We start from the raw sequence: 24,289 nt of genomic DNA on the forward strand, positions 1-24,289 counted from the left end.
GAGGGCGTGCAGTTATAAAACTATGACTGCTGGATCAGGATTCATGCTGCAGTGGTAATCTACAGGAAATAACTCCTGTAACTCACAAAGATGCCCACACCAGCAAACAGCCTTTGTCCCCCTTCTTTAAAATATAGTTGACAGTCTAGGGAGGCCCCTGGCTCTCACCTTTGGAAGCATATGTTTCTATGATTAAAAATAGATAGGGCACCTCTATGAGAAGTCCATGGCCCTACAAGATTTGTTTTGGCAGCCCTACTTGGCTTAGAACTTTGCCTATGCCGTAAATTCAATTTAAAAAAAAGGCATAAATTTTCTATGCATTTTTCCTATTTCCACAGAGTTTCTTCTGATTGTTAAAGCAGAGAAGACCCACAGCTGCTTCTAGAATTTAATAGCTATTCCCCCCACTCTGGAATTTCATATGTTAAATTTAAGTCTGCTGCAGAAAGAACATACCTCTCTAAAAAAAAAACATCAGGATTGTCAGTTCCTGAGAACAAAGACTTGGAGCACAATTCAGCCCAAACTAAAGCCCTTTTCATTTCCAATGGGACTGATCTAAGCATTGTTTGATTTTGCCTCACTAAAATCACAGGGGACTTTGGCTGCACTGTGTCCTCTACAAGCCTTGCCCATTTAGGCATGAGACCTCCCTCCTAAACATAGCTGCCAAGTTATCCCTTTTTTTAAGGGATTTTCCATTATGCTGAATAGGCTTCCTCGCGAGAAAAGGGAAAACTTGGCAGCTATGCTCCTAAATGGGTCTCCTTAATTGTTATACAAATTTATTGGTTGGGATTGTGCTGATCTGGTATCGACAAAATGCTATTGTTTTTTAAAAGAAATTTATTTCTTCACTTCCAGGTGGCCCATCTCGTTTTGCCACTTGAGGCAAAATGGGACTTTGCCACACCACATCTCCCCCCCCCCCCACCTCCCCATTTTCATCACCGTCGAACTTGCCCAGAGGCCAGGAAGGTGAATGGCAATACTATGCTTCCCTCTCACTGAAACTCACTGAAAGTGGGACATCCCAGCAGCAGCAGAAGCGTGGGGCGGGTGGGGTGGGGGAAGCACCACTTATTGTGCTTCTGCCACTGAGGCACATAGCTGCCAAGTCTCCCGTATTCCCCGGGAAACCCCTGTTTTTCCAGCTGTCCCCAGCTGAAAAAACGGATTTTTTTGTTTTTCCCCGGTTTATTCTGGCGCGACGGCCATTTTGGAACTGGGTGGAGCATGCTCAGAAGCGACTTTTGATGCTGCTTTGCCCAATTCCAAAATGGCTGCAGCGTGACTTCTGGTGTGGCGGCCATTTTGGAACAGGGCAGAGCAGCATCAAGAGTAGCTTCTGAGCATGCTCCGCCCAGTTCCAAAATGGCGGCAGCGCTACTTCCGGTCTGCTACTTCCGGTCCAGTCCCTTATTTCTCAGTCCGGAACTTGGCAGCTATGCTGAGGCAACTTGCTTCACCTTGACCTGTGGGTGGGCTGGCTGTGCTCACTTCAATAACTATTCTGTTTGAGAACCCGCTTTTTGGCTACCATTTTAATATGTTAGGGCTTTGGGGTTTTTTTTATATAAAGATTGGACACTGCCAGTTATAAGTTGACCCTAGAATGCTACAGGGTTGAAGATGCAATACATAAATATAAAAAAAAAACAAGCAAGTAAATAACTACAGTGGTACCTTGGTTTTCGAACGTTATCCGTTCCAGACTACCGTTCAAGTTCTGAAATGTTCGAAAACCAAAAACTCAGCAGTCGACAGCTAGGCCTCAGGATCTTGCACCCAGCAGAAGCCACGTGGCATGTTTGACTTCCGAGGCACGTTCGAAAACCGAAGCATTTACTTCCTGGTTTACGGCATTTGTAAACCAAAATGTTAAGCAAAGGAGACATTCAAAAACCGAGGTACCACTGTAAATGGATGGCTTTCAGTCTCACTCAGCTATACCGCAGCAAATAAACCGTTTTAAATGTGTTGCAAAGTGCAATATACAATTGTGATCCTCGATGGCGACGACGAGCTATGGCAAATTCAATGCATTTTTCAAAACGGTTTTTTAAAAAAGCATTTTCGTAACGTTTTTAACATGCCTGTAGATTCTACCTCAGACCCATTCCTGACTGACAAAGAGTTCCAAAGCCAAGAAGAATGGAGACAAAAACTTACAGAATATGTAGAAATGGTGAAACTTACTGGAAAGATAAGAAATCGAGATAACAAACTTTTTATAAAACAATGGAAATGGTTTATTGAATATTTACAAATAAGCTGTAAACAGATAAGAACATTGGCAGGATTATTGTAATAACCTGCAGTTTTGTAAGGGTATGTATTTAAAGTAGATGAATAAATGAGCAAATTAAGTTAATTTGGATATGCAGAAATTTTTTTTATAAAAATTAAGGAGCCACAGAAAGAGGGGGAAGGAAGTCAAGTTTTGAATTGTTAAAATGATTGTAAAATTATTGAAATGTATAAAATTGAAAATAATAAAAGGAGGAGGAGGAGGAGGAGGAGGAGGAGGAGGAGGAAGAAGAAGAAGAAGAAGAAGAAGAAGAAGAAGAAGAAGAAGAAGAAGAAGAAGAAGAAGAAGAAGAAGAAGAAGAAGAAGAAGAAGAAGAAGAAGAATTTTTAATAAGACAAAGCTTTTTTAAAGCTAAGTATCCTTTTGAAACTAAGTGTCCTTTTGAAAGAGTGGCTTTTCATCTGTGACAGAGGGAGGGAGGGAGAAACAAAGCCAGGAAGACTGAGGGGAATAAGATCCATCAGATATCTTACGTTCCAGCCTCACAGTCCAGTCTTAAAGCAAACCCAGAAAATTACCATCAATACCGTAGCACTCTTGAGCAGAGAAACTAAAATTATTTTTATCCCTTCTTTTTTAAATTGCCGTATCTGTAGCTCAGGGCTTGTCCACACTTCTTCCACTTTCCCTGGGGAAAGCCGCTTTTTGTCGCTGAATCAGAGCAAATAACCGTCGGGTTTCCAGTGGACTGGCATTTTCTCCAATTCAGCAGTAACTAGCAGGTTTCCCTGGGGGGGAAACAGAAAACTTCTCGGCAGTGGCAGAGTAACCCTCTCCGGCACCCGGGGCAGAACAAACTGCCCGGTGACGCACGCCCGGCAGCCTGTACAGTCGCTGTGCGAGAGGCAGCCCATACTGACTGTGCGCGCCCTCGGCCGCTCTACAGCTGGGGGGAGGCAGGGGCCATCTTGTCACATACACACACACACCTAGTGGCACCCGGGGCGGACCGCTCCCTCCGCCCCCCACTTCATACGCCCCTGCCTCTCAGATCTGTGCTTTCTAGGCACGGGACAAGTGTGGATGAGTCCTCAGTTGCCAGTAGAATCCTATTAGAATGGATCAAAAGCACACCCAGTCCAGCATCTTGTTCTTCCAGTGGCCAATCAGATGCCTCTAGGAAGCACAAAAGCAGGAGCTGGGTACCACAGCCTCTCTTCCCTCTTCTGATTCTCAGCAACTGGTATTGGGAGGCAGAGTTCTTCTGAGAGTGGAGGCATTGCAGCTAGTAGCCTTAGCCTCTCCTTAATACATCCACATATATGAGATGGTTCAAATACGGTACTAAATTAAATGCAACACCTTTGTAGTTATTAATAGCATCCCCATAAGGGCTCTTTATGTTACCACAACTATTCCTATAGCCTATCACCCTGATAAGCTATCTCTTGGGTCATGTGTGTTGAGATCAAGGCTAGATGAATTACCTGGACCCTGGCTTCAGTGAGGTTGACCCGGCGTGCAAGGTCTTCTCGTACAAAGGCATCCGGATAGTGTGTCCGCTCAAAAACTCTCTCCAGGGCCTGCAGCTGACTGCTGTTGAAGGTAGTTCGGTTCCTTCTCTGCTTTCTCTTCTTCTTCTCTTCAGAATTTAGCTGGTCACCTGGCAAATCAGAGAGCAGAGAAGATGGTTATCCTGGAGGGGATTTTACAGGTCAAGGGGTCTGTCTTCATTGAGAGCGGATGATTCATCATCCCTCTTCATTACTTCTGTTTAAATACATTCACCTGTGGTTTCTAGATTTGTTAAGTATCCTAGCACTGGGAAGCTTACCTTCCAAGTCCTGGACTGCAGAATCCAGGACCGGCAGCCGTGTGACACCAGAAGTTGCATCAACGTAACTTCCGGTGTCGTTTTGTCCTTCTATGGGCACCAAAAATGGCCGCCGCCGGCTTCGAAAGTCGCTTCTACGCATGTCAGGAAGTGCGTCAACGCAAATTCTGGTGTCGCTCTGCCCATCTATGGGCACCAAAAATGGCCGCCGCCGACACCGGAAGTCGCGTCTATGCACTTCCGGACATGCGTAGATGCGACTTTTGAAGCCGGCGGTGGCCATTTTTGCTGCCCATAGAAGGGCAAATCAGAAAGAAAAAAAATGGGCGCCGGCAGAAGAAAATAACGGAGAAAAACGGGAGATGAAGTGATACGGGGGACCATCCGGAAAAGGTAAGGAAAAACGGGGGTTTCACGGGGAAAACGGGGTACTTGGCAGCTATGCTGGGAAGGCAATTGCATGGTGAATGGACACTGCAGCAAGGCATTATTACAGGCTGGACTTTTTGCATGGCCCTCTAACATCACTGTTTTCAATGCCCTGCCCCCACAACCTTGTACATAGCTAATTCTATGTGGGGCAACACATGTATCTCATAAAGCACACACTTGGGGCAACACATGTATCTCATAAAGCAGACTGTTCTCCACCCAGCAGTGGAGGAAGCCTCTCAGGCACCTGGGGTGGCACGCCCAGGGGCGGGGCAAACCGCCCATAGGGACGGCCGCATGTGGCGCCCATAGAAACAGCCCATCCCTATGGGCATCACGATTCCCGTCCCTAGGGGCAACCCTATCGGTGCAGCGGCGATCTGCCCAGGGGGGATTTTGTCACACACACCCCTCAGGGATGACACCCAGTGTGAACCGCCCCCCCACCACACACCCCTTTCTCCGCCACTGTCTCCACCAAAGCTGACATCGTTAAAAAAATGGTTAGACTTCTAATGAAGATGATGTATAGATGGTATATCACACCAGTAAAATTAGCTAAGATGTACAGAATGAGTAATAAGACATGCTGGAAATGTAAAGACAAAAAAAGGTGAATTTTATCATATGTGGTGGACATGCGACAAAGTAAAAAGATTTTGGGAAATGATATATAATGAACTGAAAAAGATTTTTAAAGACACCTTGCCCAAAAAACCTGAGGCATTTCTATTGGAACTAATAGGAGAGGAGATTGCAAAGGGAGATCAAAAATTATTCATGCATGCTACAACTGCGGCTAGGACTTTATTAACCCCAAAATGGAAAACACAAGAATTACCAACAATTGAGGAGTGGCAGACGAAAATGATTGACTATGCAGAGTTAGCAAAGTTGACCTGCGGGATCCGAAATGAGGGAGAGACAAGGTTCCAAAAGGAATGGAGTAAATTTGTGGGCTATATGGAGAAGAACTGTAGAAGTTTGAAGACACTTGCAGGACTGAAATAAATCCTATGAATTGACTTTAAGTAGGTGGACTAAAAGGAACTGCGAGACAAGAGTGGGAAAGAAAACCGAAGGATGGGAGGGAGGGAAGTCAAAGCTCGGCAGAGCAAAAATAGAATAGTTGAATAGATGGTAAATTGAGAAAAAATTGTTTGTTGTTATTTGTTGTTGTGTTTGTTGTTTATGTTTTGTTGTTTTTAATGTTGTTTATTTGGAAAATTTAATAGAAATCAGTTTGGGGGGGGGGAAATGGTTAGACTTCAAGGTGCTGCAGAACTCTTTGTTATTTGTATGCACATTTAGGCTCTCTGCTTTTTTGCATGTTCCCTGACTGCAGCCCAACTGGTGCCGAACATATTGCTCTGCTTTCCTTTGGACCACATCAGCCAGGCCAAGAGTCTTGTCATCTGGGCATCCCAGCATCTCCATACACACTGCCCAGGCTTGAGCCCCAGGGAAGTCACTTCAGTGCTGCTAGCCCAATCACCCTCGGAGGTGCACTCCATTGTCTTTCAAGACAGATGGATGCAACAACTCAACAGGCCAGTAATGCAGCCTAAGATTTGGCTGATTTTTCAAGTCAGTGTGTCAGCTTGAACCTTGCTCCCCGCTCTGTTCCTTTTTCCTCTGTCCATTCTCTCTCCCATGGCTACTTTCTCACCCATGACTGCTTTGTAGATTTGCCCTTAGAAGTCATGATGAATGCACTGAAAGGCAGATTTTATACTTTGAGTAACATCATTGCTACTTTCTTGGATACTCATGCTTTGTGTACTGTAGTCTGACATAGGGAACCAGGAACATTTATGACAGGGGAGAATGCCTAGAGAGGGCAAGAATTAAGACACGAAAAGGTAGTGATAAAAAAAATGTGATGGTTATTTAAGCAAGTGCCTTTGCATCCCCACCTCCCATAGTTAATTTCTTATTCTGTTGAGACCCGGGTGGCGCTGTGGTCTAAACCACTGAGCCTTGGGCTTGCCGATCGGAAGGTCGGCAATTCGAATCCCCACGAAGGGGTGAGCTCCCGTTGCTCGGTCCCAGCTCCTGCCAACCTAGCAGTTCGAAAGCACGGCAGTGCAAGTAGATAAATAGGTACCGCTCTGGCGGGAAGGTAAACGGCATTTCCGTGCGCTGCTCTGGTTTCGCCAGAAGCGGCTTAGTCATGCTGGCCACATGACCTGGAAAACTGTCTGTGGACAAACGTCGGCTCCCTTGGCCAGTAAAGCTAGATGAGTGCTGCAACCCCAGAGTTGTTCGGGACTGGGCTTAACTGTCAGGGGTCCTTTACTTTACCTTTTAAAGAAAAGAAAAGAAAAAGACTCTCTGATACAGACACCAGCTGATCTCAGTGGGAAAGCAGAATCCCATTACTCATTCATTCTTCTGTTTGCCAGTCAGATACCAAAGCACGTCGTTGTGGGTAATCAGTCTCAAATAGCATTTCCTGGCCCATAGCTATACATCTTGCTCTAGCACCTGGGAATTGCATGCAACATGTGAAACAGTCTTATATAAAGGTAACTGGTTCTTTCTTGTTCAATACTGTTCTACTCAGACTGGCGGTGACTTTCCTTCCCAGTCTTATCACGCAAGATCCTTTAACTGGAAAATATGGGTTCAACCCAAGGCTTTTGACTTGGAAAGTTTCTTAACCAATGCAAATACTAGCTTCAGAGGAAGATTTTTCTTTAGGACCAAAGCAGAGGAGGAAAGGGTTAAATTTATTCTCCATGCCTGTTCTCATCCTGCTATCAGCCACCCAGCCCAGATCCTGCCACTGATGAAATTTGCAGTTTTTTTTTAATTAAAGAAAAGAACAGCTGCATGTTAAATGCAAAGATGCAGCATTTTATGTCACGTCTAGTTTGCTCTAGTTTGCTCTGTAAGTCTCAGGTTGTCTATTGCTGAATTGAGTTTTCAAATTCTTCCTAAAAGAAAGACAGCAGAGGGATGAAAATAAATTTTTAAAAAACACAGAGAATGCCTGCCTTGGAAGAGTCGCCCAAATTCTCCAGCTGTTAATAAGCTTGGGTTTTTTTAATCAACTGCAGCTTCTGGGGAAAGTATCATGTTAAAAAGGCACAGACCCCTGAACTGATCAAAGCCTTATGCGACTGAAAGAAATTACTACGAAGCAAAATATAGTCAATTGGCCCCACATTTGCTAGCAGAGAGGTGTCTCGTCTATTAGGCAAATGGGACATTTGTCCTTGGCATCAGTTTCATACCCGCAAGTCAAATTCAAGTTTCAAACTGCAGAGACATGTTCTGCAAGCTGCTAAATGAAATATGAAAATTATACAGTTCATGCAAGTGTTTGGTCTTTTAATCTAATAAAACTACCACAGTTGATCTTTCCAGACATTTTTTTTTTTTTTACTTTCATCATCGACATTACTGGAGTGAATGGAAGTGTTTGAAAATCATTTGGGTGGCTTTGCTTTCCTTTCGAATTTTTCATATGGATACTCTCTCTGGGAGGGGAATAGCTCTAAAGGAGAAAGTTTCATTAAGAAGGCAAGCAACTAGGCACATTATGTAAGCCAGCTGTTGGTTTCCTTGTACATCTGACCCTGCCTATGCTGCTCAGCTCCATTGGAGAGTAAACCTGCCCAGCTAGGATAATTTCATTGAAATGGTGGCTTAAGGGACTTAAATCTGACCACCACACAACCTTATCACTTCCCAAGACAGGCCAACAAACCTTTGATGAATTTCCCCATTCACCCCCCACCCCTGCCGCACGCTGTGTCCCAGACGCACATTTATTTGCCATTTTCTTATTTTTTTTTTATAATAATTTTTATTAATTTTATACAAACAAAACAAACACAAACAAAACATACAATATAACACTGTCCCTTCGTTTTCCCTCCACTCACCGGTCCACTTCTGCCACCAGTGGTACCCGTGTGCTTTAAGAATCAAAGGGGTCCAATTATAAGTTGGGTTTAGCCTCCCCCCTCCCTCCTCCCCCCATATCCCCCCCTGCCACTGAAAGAACAGGGATTTATTTGCCATTTTCTTAAACTTTGATTGGATTTTATTTTATATTATTTTGAAAATGATCATTTAAAGATTTGACTTTATCAGGTAGGGCAGAACGTGACTTGTGAGACAGAAAACGGTTGAGAATATTGGAACACTTCCAGCTAGGTGTAACAGAACCTTTTGACCTTGCTAAGACTTGCCTGGCACCATACCAGCAAAGGGGGTGATAAAGATTATCCCAGGAAAAATTATACAGGTACAGTGGTGCCTCGCAAGACGAATTTAATTCGTTCCACAAGTCAATTCATTTTGCGAAAAATTCGTCTTGCGAATCGCGGTTTCCCATAGGAATGCATTGAAAAAAAATTTTTTTGCCCATAGGAACGCATTAATTAAATTTCAATGCATTCCTATGGGAAACCGCGATTCGCAAGATGAATTTTTCGCAAAACGAATTCGTCTTGCGAGTCACCATCACATTGCAAGATGCATTCGTCTTGCGAAAAAATTCGTCTTGCAGGGCATTCGTCTTGCGAGGTACCACTGTATTCTGAATTTGGGGAGTGATGCAGCAATTCAAGGACTGATTTATTGATGAGTCTAACTTACATATCAAGGGTGGGGAAACTTCATTCCTGAACTACAGGTCCCATCCTCTCTGGCCATTGGTCATGCCTGCTGGGGCTGATGGGAGTTGTAGTTCAACAACACCTAGAAGGCCATAGATTCGCCACAAACCTGTACTAGAACAGGCTTTGCTGGAAGTTCTGGTTTCCTCCAGTGATGCTATTTGCGGACCCCCTCATTGTTGATTTGTATATTTTGACGGAAGCACCGACAGCCACTTTTCTGGTTGTCAATTTAGGATACTTTTTCACAGATTAGGAACAGTGATCATATGCGTATTATTTGCTCTGAAAAAAACCTCATCTCTGAACTCTGGCAGTGCCTTTCATGAACTACAACTCCCATTGGTCCCAGCTAGCATGGCCAATAGTCAGGGATGATGGGAGATGTAGTTGAAGATTCCCCAACCTACTCTAGTACACTTTTTCACAAGATTAACATTTTTAAAAGTTCTATCAGAAAAAGGGAAGCTCGAGATGGGTGTATCTTTCAAAATGGCATGAATGTTGGGGAAGCAGTGGATGGGTTGCTTTTTGTGGACACAGACGTTGCTTTTTCCCAGCTTACAGAATATGCAGAAATGGCAAAACTTACCGAAAAAGTAAGAAATCAAGATAAGAAACTTTTTATAAAAGGATGGAAACAGTTCATGGGATATTTACAAATAAACTGTAAACAGATAAGAAAATTGGCAGGATTATTGCAATAACCCGTGGTTTTATAAGAGTATATATTTAAAGAGGATGAATAAATGAGCAAATTAAGTTAACTTGGATATGCGGAAAACGTTAAAAATAAATTTAAGGAACCGCAGAAAAGGGGGGGGAGGAAGTCGAGCTTTGAAATGTTAAAATGATTGTAAAATTATTGAAATGTATAGAACTGAAAATCATAAATAAAATATAAAATGGACATTGCTCTTTCCTTATAACCCCCCCCAGCAGTCGTTACAAAATGAATGTGCTTCCTTTGCCCCAGGAAATGAAGAAGAAAAAGACCCTGTAACTACAGTGGAACCTTGGTTTATGAACACCTCAGTTTACGAATTTTCAGTTTACGAACGCCGCGGACCCATCTGGAAAGGATGAATTCACTTTCCATTACTTTCAATGGGAAAGTTCGCTTCAGTTTATGAACGCTTCAGTTTATGAACAGACTTCCGGAACCAATTACACCCATGCTTCGGGTTAGGTATGCTTCAGGTTGAGTACTCCGCGGACCCGCCTGGAACGGATTAATCCACGTTCCATTACTTTCAATGGGAAAGTTCACTTCAGTTTATGAACGCTTTGGTTTAAGTACTCCGCGGACCGTCTGGAACAGATTAATCCACTTTCCATTACTTTCAATGGGAAAGTTCGCTTCAGTTTATGAACGCTTCAGTTTATGAACGGACTTCCGGAACCAATTACACCCATGCTTCGGGTTAAGTACGCTTCAGGTTGAGTACTCCGCGGACCCGCCTGGAACGGATTAATCCACGTTCCATTACTTTCAATGGGAAAGTTCACTTCAGTTTATGAACGCTTTGGTTTAAGTACTCCGCGGACCGTCTAGAACAGATTAATCCACTTTCCATTACTTTCAATGGGAAAGTTCGCTTCAGTTTATGAACGCTTCAGTTTATGAACAGACTTCCGGAACCAATTACACCCATGCTTTGGGTTAAGTACGCTTCAGGTTGAGTACTCCGCGGACCCGTCTGGAACAGATGTTCCATTACTTTCAATGGGAAAGTTTGCTTCAGTTTATGAACGCTTCAGTTTTTGAACAGACTTCCGGAACCAATTGTGTTCATAAACCGAGGTGCCACTGTACTAGAAACAACAGCTGGCTATAAACCTAGCCGTGCTTTGTGTGTTCCTCGATCATTATAATGCAATTTCCCTGTTTTCCAAAATCTTGCATGCTTTATTCAGGTTTCAACAAAGTCATTTGTATAATTTAGGATGATTTGGGCAAATGAGGTTTAGTTAACAGGCAGTGATAGACAGACAGATAGATGGAGAGACTAGTGAGCGCATAGAACAGGCTTCCTCAAACTCGGCCCTCCAGAAGTTTTGCGACTATAATTCCCATCATCCCTGACCACTGGTCCTGCTAGCTAGGGATCATGGGAGTTGTAGGCCAAAAACAGTTGGAGGGCCAAGTTTGAGGAAGCCTGGCATAGAACATGCCACCATGGGCGTCTAAGGGCTGTTCACAAAGCCCCATTGGGGCCTGTTGTATGTTCACTACAGATGCCTACTTCTGCTGACCCTGTACATCACTCTGCACCAGATGATCCACATGGCTGATCCCACATCACAGGACAGAACAGGGTGCCCCTGCTTCCAGAAAGATGCCCTTGATTTACTGGCTGTTTTAATGCTAGGGCAAGCTGCAGTGACAGAGATAAGATAAAAGCAGCAATACAAGAGCAGAGTGGGGATGAAATGAGAGGAATCTGGCAGTCGGTCATGGTCAAAAGACCAGATGTGCAACGCTGTGCTTGAAAAGATTCACTCACAAACTACAGAAAGATCTGTTAAATTCCTTCACCAAGCGAGTTTCCTCCCATGGCTTCCTCCTTTGCGGCAATTGTTGCTGTCGTCACAATTTTCCAAGGGGCGACATCCCATTCCCATTAAAGCTGTTATGAAACGTGAAATATAAAGAATTCTGGCGAATACCGCACACATGATTTTACAATCTGCAAGATACGAGCAAATAAATTATTACGTTCTGGGAACACGGTGACCTCACAACCCAGAAGGAAATCTCTGTAGAAAAGCAAGGCTTAAGAGGTTGGATGGAAGCAAAGCAAAGCAAAGCAACCTTCAGCTGGAGCAACCTTCAGCAACCACGTCAAGTCACAATTTCAAGTCGTAATGGGTGGAAATGATTAATTGCCAAGTGAAATTCTCCAGCTGAGCTGCCAACTTTTTTCTGGCAGGGCTCCTGTGCTTTTAACAGCTGCAAGACTGACAGTATCTTGAACAGGTCCCTATATTCAGGTTTTGGTAATATGCACATTTATTTATTTAATCAATCAGTTAACTGATTAATTAGTTAAAAGGTGAGTGGCTTAAAAATCTTGTATATATATTTTCTATCCAGCCATCTCCTTATGACAGGTACTACCAGATTTTGGGGCTAAACCTCACAGCCACATGACTATTTTAGTCCATGCGATTGTGAACGCCTTTGGTCATTTCATCCTAGATCTGCTTTTGGGACGTTCCCTTATTCCTTAGACCTGGGTTAGCTGTAGCTGGAAATTCATTTTGACTTGTTTTGTAGGAACCACCAGGGACTCGCATGTGTCATACAGAAATGCCACTGTCAGCTGGATTCGCAGATAAACAAAAACAAAATCTCTTTTTAATAAAGATTCCATCTGTATATCATTCAAATGCTCGGTTCACAAACACAAGAATGTCTGGCTACAGATCACCTTCCTTGCCAACTCTCACAATCTGCAAATACTGTAGCCAGGAAGAGAGCAGCGATGCTGTAATTCACCAACCCTGATTGGGTGTTACAGGGTAATGAAAGATGTAAATACGAGCTGGAGCAAAAGGTCAGGCCACCAAAGGCAACGCTCTTATTATATAAAAGAACAGAAATGAATCTTATTTGCTTAAATGAGGCAGGTTCCCAGGATAATACCAAGATCTTGTTGGAACCGTAAGCGGATTTTCATTTAGAAAGTGAGCGCTGAACCACTAATATGCTTTATGGGTCCCTTTGGCAAAATCTGTCTTGACTAGGACTCAAGAAATGAAGGCACAAGATCCAATAACAACACAACCTGAGACTGCTTATTGCATTCCAGGCTCCATTCGTCTTTCAATGCAGACAAGCAGCTCAACACATTCCAGGGATGAAGAAGAAAGACTCTTTCATCTCGTGCTGGGGTGGTGGATCTCTTTGGTTTCTTTGAAATGAGAGTGTTCAGGGGAAATTCTTATTCGTTGCTTTCCTTCAAGCTTCATGGCCTTGCCATTTTCGGATACATACTGTAGTTCCAAAACTAGATGGTTTTGTTGGCCCTTTGCTGCTTGTTGGCCCTTTGCTGCCAAGGTCTCCTGTTCCCCCCCCTATCCCTCCCCACATCTGCAGATCTGGAGTCAAGGACACTGGGTAATCATTTGACTCCGCGGACCTGTCTGGAACGGATTAATCCACTTTCCATTACTTTCAATGGGAAAGTTCACGTCAGGTTAAGTACGCTTCAGGTTAAGTACAGACTTCCGGAACCAATTGTGTTTGTAAACCGAGGTACCACTGTAGCTCTCTGAACTTTGTAGGGTGAATGAGATATGCGGATATTATTAGCCTGCTGTCCATGGGTATGACCAGTGCTTTTTTTTTCTGGGGGGCACATTTTGTGAATCTTTGTACAGTCGTACCTTGGATCCCAAACGCCCTGGAACTCAGACGTTTTGGCTCCCGAACGCCACAAACCCGGAAGTGATGGTTCAGTTTGTGAATGTTCTTTCGGAACCCAAACATCCAGTGGGGCTTCCACGGCTTCTGATTGGCTGCAGGAAGCTCCTGCAGCCAATCAGAAGCCAGGATTTGGTTTCTGAACATTTTGGAAGTCAAACAGACTTCCAGAACAGATTCCGTTCGACTTCCAAGGTACGACTGTACTTTTGTCCATGTGCTGTATTTATTTTCCCCGATTTGAACTGTAAAATTGTGGTTTTCTTGAGTCAAAATGAGAGTACCCCTAAACATTTTTAGGGGGAACAAAGCACTGGATATAACTATGCCTAAGGCTGCAATCTTACATACATTGCAGTACACTAACTCAGACATAATAAGCCCCACGGAACTGGGTGGGCTTCCTTCTGAACAAAATCACTCAGCTTTACCAGCTCGCACTTGGAGGGGAGGGAAACATCTAACATAATTGTGTCATGACCTGGAAGACCAGGGTTCAAATCCCCACTTGACCCTGAAGCTCATTGGGTGACCTTGGACTAGCCCCTCACTCTCAACTTAACCTACCTCACAGGGTGGTTGTGGGGATTAAGTGAGGAGGGGTCAAACCATGTAAACCACCCTGAGCTCCGTGGAGATAAATGAGGGATATAAATGCAATCAATCAATCACATTGAGGAGAGGTGAAAGTCACATGGCGGTTGGTAATGGGATGATTCAGAGACCTCAATATTGATGGAATACTGAGTGAATTTGGAAAGTGTAAATTCCAGAAAGAAAGAAAAACACAGAGAAATGATATACGTAGATATGAAAATTAATCATGTCAGCTAGTGGCGAAAGCCAAGCCAAACCTGATCACGAAGCCCTCCACAGATAGGAAAGCTGTTTTTCTCTCAGAGGCAGGAATTAATGACAGTCCATGGTCAAGTCCACAACTAATCCTGGATTATTTGAGTCAAATGTTAAGGTTTCCCCCTGCCGCCGCCAACACACCAGATAATGGTTGGTTCAGTGGCTGCAGACTGGGCAGATCAATTGGCAAGTGAGGCTATCAGAATATACCACAACCATTGGTTTATTGATTTGTGTGCCATCGTGCACACTAATTTGGGGGAAAGCAGTCTGGGGCTGCCATGTGGAGTGCATCAGCTCAGCCCCACAGAGCTACCGTATGTCATTGTTTAGGTTCCCATCAACACATGTGACAAAAATGGCGCTGAAAAAGGGATGGGGCAGAATGGGGCAGGGACAGAACGGGCAAATCCCCACTTACGCACATCCTTTAACGGAACCCCAGGGTAAGTGGCTTCCGCAGGGGAGGGGAGCCACAAAAAGAATGTGGTCAGTCGAGGGAGCTGTGGACTCCGAAAAGTTGAAAACCACCGCTGGGAGAGAGCACAGCAAGTGCTGTGTCCAAGTAACGTGGCACATTATTGTGGCGTGGCAAACATTCATTACTCCAGCATTGCAATCTAAGAGGTTCTGTACAGATGTGTAAGACTGGAGTGAAACTTAACATCTTTTTGAAGTCATTGTAATTCCTTGGGAGTAAGCAAACAGAGGCTTTGCAAAGCACTTTTTCTGGAATGTTACCCCAGAGATGGAAACTTTAACCCATCATGAACAACAAATGGATTTCACATTTAGCTAATACACTCACATCTCACATCTCTTAACCTTTCGGTATGATGACTATTCGGAACGTATTGTTCCTGGGTTCCTGCCAGAAATCTAATGACCATCTTGAGATTCTAAATTTCAAGGATGAGTAATATAGCCCTGTATACATTTCCAAAGACTGCTGTTTAAAACATAATTCCCTGTAGAAAAATAGATGGAGTAATTATTATTTGTATTAATTTAATTTAATTTAATTTGTATGTTTCATTTATTTCATAGATTTATATGCTCCCCTTCAATATTACTACAGTCATACCTCTGTTTATGTACGCTTCGGTTTGAGTACTTTCAATTTAAGTACTCCGCGGACCTGTCTGGAACAGATTAATCCACTTTCCATTACTTTCAATGGGAAAGTTCACTTCAGGTTAAGTACGCTTCAGGTTAAGTACAGACTTCCAGAACCAATTGTGTACTTAAACCAAGGTACCACTGTATTTCCAGAATGGCTCGTAATATTAGTACTGTTGAGAATAGTCTGTGCTTTATTTATGCAATTCCATAAACAACTGAGGAATAATTTCAGAGTAAAAAGTATGGGCATGATCTCTAGCCAAAGCAGAGCACATTCTGAATCCCATTAATTTCAGTAGCACAAATTGGCATGCACACATCTCATCCTCTGGAATTTGTGGCACTTAAAAGTTGGATAGTGGGAATGAGGGGAGGGAATGAGGGGAGGGGAGAAACAAGTGTGCAAAAAGAGTTTTCAGTGTGCTGGAGTCAGGGAGCACGCATTATTCTTAGAGGGGAAAATGTATTTTAAAAAAGAAAATGTGGTCTATAAGAATTCTGATGGGAACCACCAATTGCAGGGGTTGGGGTGGAGAGATGTAATACTATTGCAGAAAGGAGACCTGGAAGAATAAAGAGATCACTTTGACACTAACTGCAAGTCCACACTATGCATTTAAAACATATTCAATCGACATTTAAAATGCATTACATTCCCCCAAAGCATCCTGGGAGCTGTAATTTCCCCCTCACAGAACTACCGTTTCAAGCAGCCTTAACAAAGTGCAGTTGCCACCACTGTCCGGGCAAAGTTGTGTGCTTTAAATGTATCTGGGTCTGCTCCTAAGTGGGTCAAGGGACGAGACCTGCCGTGCCTGGTTCCTTTGGGGCAAGGCTGGCCCAATACATTTTGGCACCAGGGCAAACTACAAAATGGTGCCCCTCTCTGCCAGGGAAGAACAGGTGAGTGAAGATCTACAGTGCTACCTCGACTTACGAAGACGATCCGTTCCACAGTCGTCTTCGTAAGTCGAAGTCTTCGGATGTCAAAGCGCCACTACAGCGCATGCGCGAAGCGCGATTTTGCACTTCTGCGCATGCGCCGACTGCGCACGCCGCTCTGCGCAGGCATAGAACATGTGCGCCGGGCGCCGCGCCGGAAAGACTTCCTGAGGCTTCTACTTTGGAAGTCGAATTCTTTGGAAGTCGAAGCCTTCGGGTGTAGAGGTATGACTGTACATTGGGAATGAGGGGAAAATAAAGATCTACATGAGGAACAAGGATGTGGAGGAAAGCAGTGACTCCTATTCTCTGGGAAGCTGCTGAAGAGGGGGCATGGAGGGCGGAGCCAAAGCAGATCCAGCCTCCAAGGAGTGAGCCTCAGCTCTCAGTGGGCAAGGCATTCCTTGGAGGCCGGATCTGCTGCTCATGTGGATCCTGCCGCCCAAGGCAGCTGACTCACCTTGACTCATGGGCATACCTGCCAAGTTGCTGTCAGAAACATAAGGGACCGGGCCGGAAATAGCAGACCGGAAGTAGCGCTGCCGCCATTTTGGAACTGGGCGGAGCATGCTCAGAAGTGACTTTTGATGCTGCTTTGCCCAGTTCCAAAATGGCTGCTGTGCCAGAAGTCGCACTGCAGCCATTTTGGAACTGGCCAGAGCAGTATCAAAAGTCGCTTCTGAGCATGCTCCACCCAGTTCCAAAGTGGCCGCCGCGCCAGAATAAACCGGGGGAAAACAAAAAAATCGTTTTTTCAGCTAGGAACAGCTGGAAAAATGGGGATTTCCCGGGGAAAACGGGAGACTTGGCAGCTATGCTCATGGGTGGGCTGGCCTGGCCTCGGGGAAAACATGAGGGACACTGCAGAGGCAGGAGGGAGAGAAAAGCAAAATATTTCCAGCCCAAGCAGACCATGGCCTGCACCCTCACATTTCTGACTCCTTGTTTTCATAGTTTACGCCTTTCCCTGGGTTACCCTGAGGAGGAGACTGAAAACCCGAAACTTCTATTCACACATCCCAAGGCCTGACAGCCCCAGCCCCCTACTCTGTGCCCACTGGCACCAGTGTGGAGCGCCAAATGATCGGCACCACTGGAAGAAGTGGCAGCAACAAGAGTAACACAACTGGATGGTACTTGGGGTGTACCCTGTTGGTATCAGGAAAGTTCCCTTCTCTGATGTACAAGCACAATAAAACTATTAATCTGTAATGAAAAATTCAAGCTTCTGCTTTCCTCTCTGATTCATGAGTGTCCTGGGTGTCCTTGTTTTCTCAACCAGCCAGGAATGTCCATCAAACTTATCCCAACACTCTAGTACTCCCCTGGCCAAGAACACGGAGGTCCAGATTCTGGCTGAAACAATAACAGATATTCTCACTTGAAACTTGTTGCAATCCCAATTCTCTCTCTCTCTTAATTACCTTCCTTCTCACATTGTTTTTAGCTAAGGGTTTCAAAGTCATAAAACGAAATTGCTCTTGTCTACATATTTCTGTAGCACATTTCTAAACTTAGGAAAAATAACATATGGACCTGTTGAATTGCCAGGTGTTGCAGTTAACCTAGAACAAGACGACCGAACTTTTTTGCTCTAAGGTCATGTACCACGCTGCCCCCAAATCAAGATGATACTGGCCCTAGAAATTAAAGGAAAGGGTTTCTAGTTATTGCCTAAAATTAAAAGTATTGTTATGAAAGGAAATATATTAGAGGGTGAAAGTACTTCTTGTGTAACAGCTGACTCACACACTGGAAAATAGTACAAATGTAGATGCTTTTGCATAATAATTTATGCCCTCCCAATCTAGATCTCCCTAAATTTGCATCAGGAAAACTCCTTACTGGTGCATTTTGCCTTCTTCCTCCCTTCTGTACTGGGACAGCTCTGAGAGACTGTTTGGGTAGGACATCTTAAAGCAAAACAACACACCTTGTGAAATTCTAAGAAAGTTTTTGAAACATGTCTTGGCCTAGTACAACCATCTCGAATGCGGTTTTGCCCTTGTTTTCTGCTCTCATGCTGTATCTTGTTGTTACATAAATATTGTTTGATATTAGCTTTTTATATAAACTAGTTGATATCCTAGCAGGGGTGCCTTGAATCAAATATTGGGGGGGCAGATAAGCCCTGCCCCGCATAATTGATCACATGACAATGTGATCAATAGATGTGCAACGTCAATAGATGGCAATGTCCATCAACTTTGGCAAGGCCTAGCCCTCTCAAATACTTTGGTGGGGGGGCAAATGGACCTCAGCCCCTAGAAGTTGGCTCCTATGTAACCTAGAGTTATCAAAATACTGGGGATATGAAGCATTCCTCAGAGGTAGGGCACTGTGACAAAGCAAAACATGATATGCTGCAGTTGTTGTTGTTGTTATCCTAAACATTTATGGTCATTTTACAGCTGTGTCACAAAATAATGGCAGATAAATAAGAAATGTTTTGGGGGGATCTAACACATGTAGAGCTTTTCAGGGTGGTTTTTTATTTAAGTTGGCAATAGGGACCCAGGTGGCGCTGTGGGTTAAACCACAGAGTCTAGGGCTTGCTGATCAGAAGGTCGGCGGTTCGAATCTTTGCAACGGGGTGAGTTCCCGTTGCTTGGTCCCAGCTCCTGCCCACCTAGCAGTTCGAAAGCACATCAAAGTGCAAGTAGATAAATAGGGACCGCTCCGGCGGGAAGGTAAACGGCGTTTTCCGTGTGCTGCTCTGGTTCGCCAGAGGCACCTTTGTCATGCTGGCCACATGACCCGGAAGCTGTCTGTGGACAAACGCTGGCTCCCTCGGCCTATAGAGCGAGATGAGCGCCGCAACCCCAGAGTCGGACACGACTGGACCTGATGGTCAGGGGCCCCTTTACCTTTGCCTTTATACAAAATGCCACATGGCATGGCAATGGTTTCTAGCTTTGCTGGATTTAAAGGGAGCTGTTAGATCAGTCTATCATTAGTTACTGGACATGACAGTCAAGCAGAGCCTCGATGTTCAGAGTCAGTATAGCACTGAATGTCCGGTGCTGAGTGCAAGCAACAGCTTGGCTTCATGTTCTCCTTACAGACTTCCTGCAAGCGTCCAACTGACTAGATGGACCTTCAGTCTAACCTGGCAGGGCTGCTGTAATATTACGGTCTGTAATAACCAGATGTTGCTTACGCTCTCCCTGTAAAAAATGTATCATTTTCAATAGTTTGTGACATAGATCAGGACAGAAAGAGAGATGTTTTCAAATGCCTTAGGGCGAGTTTAAGACAGCCCTTCTAATAGCTTTGTAAAACACAGCTCATTAAATGTTTGCTGGGGGAATGAAAACAGGAAAGATTTTTCCACCCTGAAAAGAATGTTGAAGAAAAGGCCCTTTTCAGTGAACTTGGCAGGCAACTCGGAGACATTTATCTTCCCTGCCGAATGCTTTCTGTCACTCAGCCCTGTAACTAACAATATGCTGACAACTGCACCACAGACTTACTCCGTATTTTATTTGGCATGGAGGCATTATTCCTTAGCACCAAGTACTTGCAACTGGCATTGGTTAAATGAGGAATTACAGCCTTTCAAAAGCTCTGCGTATTATTGGCAGCAAGTTTGCCTTTGACTTCAAAAAATGGTATTATGTACCTTCACACAGTCATAAGCTATAATGCGTTTGGCATCAGGCAGTTAATTTAGGACGGAAAATTGAATGTCTCATGGTTATTCTCTCCTCTAGAGAGATTTTAATTTGTTACATGTTATACAACTAGGGTTCCCTTTCATCTTTCAAACCAAAGGAGCTCTTAAGCACTCTAAATGAAACAAATAATGGGATAAGTTCATTAGTTACACATGCTGTACATTTGTCATTCCCACGTTGATTTATGTGAGAATAACATGTACAGCCTGTGAAATGAGTAGCCTTATGCTAATACACGCTCAACATTTATATAGCAGTTAAGAATGCTATATAGCAGTTAAGGGACACAAGCACAGGAATTAAAAAACAATGACTAAAGCATAGAGAATTGTTGCTGAATTAATCCAAGAGAATGATACAAAATGTACTGCGATATCTCCTGCTTGATCAGCGGATACTTGACTGGGTAACACAAAAGTCTTACTGGGTAGGTTTCCAGCAAAAACAACAACAACTTTGCAACTCAATAGCTTGACTTCTCTTACACCAACCTTTCTATTTCCAAAACCTTCCTATGCTCCAACCAGGAACTTGGAATCCTTTTTATAAAAAAAAAATCAGATACTATACATTTTACTCCATCTACCGTATCTTTCTGTATGTGTAGATTCATCCTTTCCCCCTTTCTGACACCTACAAACAAAACATCACCTGAACCAGAACTCAAAAGCATGTATCATTTTTTAGTGTAATGTGCACATCAATGCAAGATTTCAGTTACATGCCCTTTCTGTTACGATAAAAAGTGAAGAGCTGTGAGAAGACAGAAATAGTATAAAATCTGAGCTAAAATAGGGATCCCTCTGGCTTGGTGTGAACTTGGCTTTCTCCATGTTAGCAGACCTTGCAGCTTGAGTGAATTAGATCAGAATAATCACTTACAATCTATAGAGTTCAAAGGCTTTATTCATGCAGGAAATATTTACAGGGTGAATAGTAATAAAAGCAACTTCTTGTCTCAGCTTCTAGGAGTGGAGTTAACTTAGACAAAGGCTTACAAACAAGTGTTGGCTCGATTGTTACACAAGGATTGCACCCTGGTGGTTTAAAGTAACACATGCATTTACTAGAAGCTTCAGAGAAGGAAAAATATTTGCTTTTCTCCAACACTCCAAACTTCACTGTTGAAATGTCAGGTGTGTATACCAGTGATTCAAATGCTAACTCGGCCAACAACTTTCCTGTTTGTATGGAGGGTGAAGACTAATAGCTGAACCTGCATTCTCATTATTTGTTGTTGATGTTGTGTGTTTTTAAATGCCATGTGTATAACTTATTTGCTTGTCTTGATGGTGCTGATGTTGACAATAATAAATGGAAACTTTCTTTTTTAGGAGGAGATTTTGTGATGGCAACAGGGTTGCCAGCCAATCATCACCATGCAGAACTCTTTCTCTTTCTTTCTTTCTTTCTTTCTTTCTTTCTTTCTTTCTTTCTTTCTTTCTTTCCTCAACTCTGGAGAGGAAACATTGGAGTGAAAAGAACAATAATTCTTCCAAAACACCCTGCTCCTGGGAATATATTATGTCTGTTTTCAGCCTAGTTTTCTAATAGACTTTGAAGGCTGGGGTGACTACCTCCAAACTAAATGAAATGGTCATGCCCAGAGTATTTGGAGATGGTTATCTATCAAAGGGCAGGAGAGAAGAAAAAGTGGAAGGGCTGAGTATTGTGTTTGCTTCAGATCCTAGAAACCTGTGGAGACAGACGAGAAGGGAAGAGCCAAGTTCCCTCTCTCTTCCAGCACTTTTTACTATAAAAGGTTTTATTGAAGAGTCCAGAAACAGCTCACCATGGAGATCCTGCTTCCTGTATTTCCATGAGGTACCCGTACAACTGTTGAACATCTGTAGATGTACTTGTGACTGGCTTTAGGTTGCCATTTCTCACTATCCGTGACAGACAAAAATAGCAAAGCTACTTACGGGCCTGGAGGGTGTGAATCTGTTTAATTGGAAAACAAAACCCTGGCATTCCTTGCCAGGAAGACCCAAAATAGCTTTGAAAAAGCAGCAAGATGGAGTGAAATCGATGGAATGCTTGAAAGGGGGAATATAAATATGTTCTCTTCTCTGTTTCTGTCTCTCTCTCTTTCCTGTGTGTGAGAGAGAGAACTTTATGATTTTCCTCCTCTGCTGGAGTTTGCCCTGAGATGTAGAGAAAGCAGCTCATAGCCAAACTGGAGCAACTAGTTTCATTGGACAGCTCCTTTCAGTTTCACCTTCTTCCTCAGTGGGATACTGAAATCTCCACAAGGTTCCTTCACTAAACAGTAAAGATCATTGTGTGACATTCCACCGCCCCAACCCCACACACTTAGGGCCTAAGTACGCATTACATGATGGTGTGATTTCCAATCACATTGAGGATTGAAGAAAAAAAATTAAACACCAAGGTGTTTTTTTTGGAGGGATACCTGTACATTATCCTAAGCAATGCATCACATGGAACAAGGAGATTCACAGCTTCCCTCCCAAGCTAAAATACTGGTGAAAATAATCCAGTTCTCTCCCCCCCCCATGGCAATTAGCGCGCACACAAACACACACACAGAGAGAGACAGAAGACAGACAGACAGACAGACAGACAGACAGACAGACAGACAGAGTATTTAAAGCCTATGACATGGTTTCAAATCATGTTGTTAACTACAGAAGAAAACCCTTTTCCTGGCAGTAGGAAGTGGCTTCATAGAGGGAGGTAATTCAGGGAAACACTGGCAGGAAAATTGAAATTTAGGGCAGCTGCCATGCTCAGTACAATTGTAGTAAGAGGTCCACAGTTTTGTGTAAAGTTCAGTTCCTGTGTCATCATTTTATAAAGTTCCTGTGTCATCATTTTATAAAGTTCCTGTGTCATCATTTTATAAAGTTTGCATTTCAACTCTAAACACTCCTGTGATGACCAAAAACAACTTGTTTAATTAGATTGAGAGATGGGTGGAACAATTGGTGTGATGGTAAAGGGCCCTGGACAGTTAAGTCCAGTCGAATTTGACCCTAACTACCTCTGGCTCCCTCTACCAGTGGCAGGGCCCCCCTGACATGGCACTTCTGAGGGTATGTGGTCCTAGGAAGTGGGATGTTCCAAGCCCCTAGTAGAACTTAGTGGGTTGTCAATCTCCTTGACTGCAGTAGGAGTTACTTATGAGTAGACATGTGCAGGATGCTACATCATAAATTACTTTCCATTTATTTATTAATTTATTTATTTTTAAGCTCCAAGAGCACAAGTAATTCTCGCTCCTTCTGCTGCCAGTCTGGGGTGGCACAAGAGGTTTTGCTGCCTGAGGCAAAAAAACAAAATGGAGTCCTATCAGGGGTCCATGCAGAGAAGCTGACCTAGTGTGGGAATGTTCAGGGAGGCAGGAGATGATATATTGTTTATTAATATCCTTCCTAACTTGCACTAGCAACTTTATTTACTTAGCAGAGTTTCACATTCCCCTTTTAAATGCACAGCGGGTAGCTGGTTGCAGGCTTGTGCAAGCCTATCACTATTAGGTTCCTGGTAAGTTCCCTTATATCCCTCTTAAAAGAATAAACACGCCAAGTAGTTTACTCACATTCTGTTCACAGAGGGATCCCTGAAGGCAGACTTAGTTACAAAGTATATACATGTGGAGCTATCCCACATGGGGATAATCCCAGTCTCCTCTGTTAGCTGAAAGCCAACAGAGCATTTCTAGCTAAAACGCTGCTCCAACGACGGAGGAAGTCGAAAAGAAAGAAGATGCTGCGTGCTTTGTCCCTTTTGTTACCTGGACACGTAAGGTCACGCCCACCTCTAGTCACATGCAAAGGAAGTATGTCCCAGCCGGGAGGAAACAGGAAGTTTTCGACTGGCTGGACCAAACATTCCCCTGCATGTCCACTCTAGGAAAACAAGGAATGTTGTACTTGACTGCTACTTATGTATCACATCCCACCTAGCTGGTAGTCGAATCTGTGGCACCGAAAAGACGGCATCCTCCATCCCCACCCCCAGAAGTTGGCTAGTTTAGAGTGCACAGAGCAGGTGGCGTGTTCCCCCAGTTCTGTCCTCCAACAGAGAGGAATGGCAGGAGGGGGCTGCTACTGCTGGCCCTCAGCACCTGCTGCTTGAGGCATCTGC

At 43.7% G+C, this 24,289-nt stretch overlaps 1 protein-coding gene across 3 annotated transcripts in view; it reads right to left on the reverse strand.

Moving 5' to 3' along the window:
• The window catches only part of PRRX1 (paired related homeobox 1), a 77,192-nt gene that overhangs the window by 22,293 nt on the left and 30,610 nt on the right, over positions 1–24,289 (reverse strand). For all 3 annotated transcript variants that reach the window (XM_035123864.2, XM_035123863.2, XM_035123865.2), the window contains exon 2: positions 3,742–3,917. In XM_035123864.2, the coding sequence (XP_034979755.2) occupies positions 3,742–3,917 (176 nt within the window). The remainder of the gene's footprint in view (positions 1–3,741; positions 3,918–24,289) is intronic.

Source organism: Zootoca vivipara, chromosome 7 (assembly GCF_963506605.1).
Source record: "Zootoca vivipara chromosome 7, rZooViv1.1, whole genome shotgun sequence".
Taxonomy (NCBI): domain Eukaryota; kingdom Metazoa; phylum Chordata; class Lepidosauria; order Squamata; family Lacertidae; genus Zootoca; species Zootoca vivipara.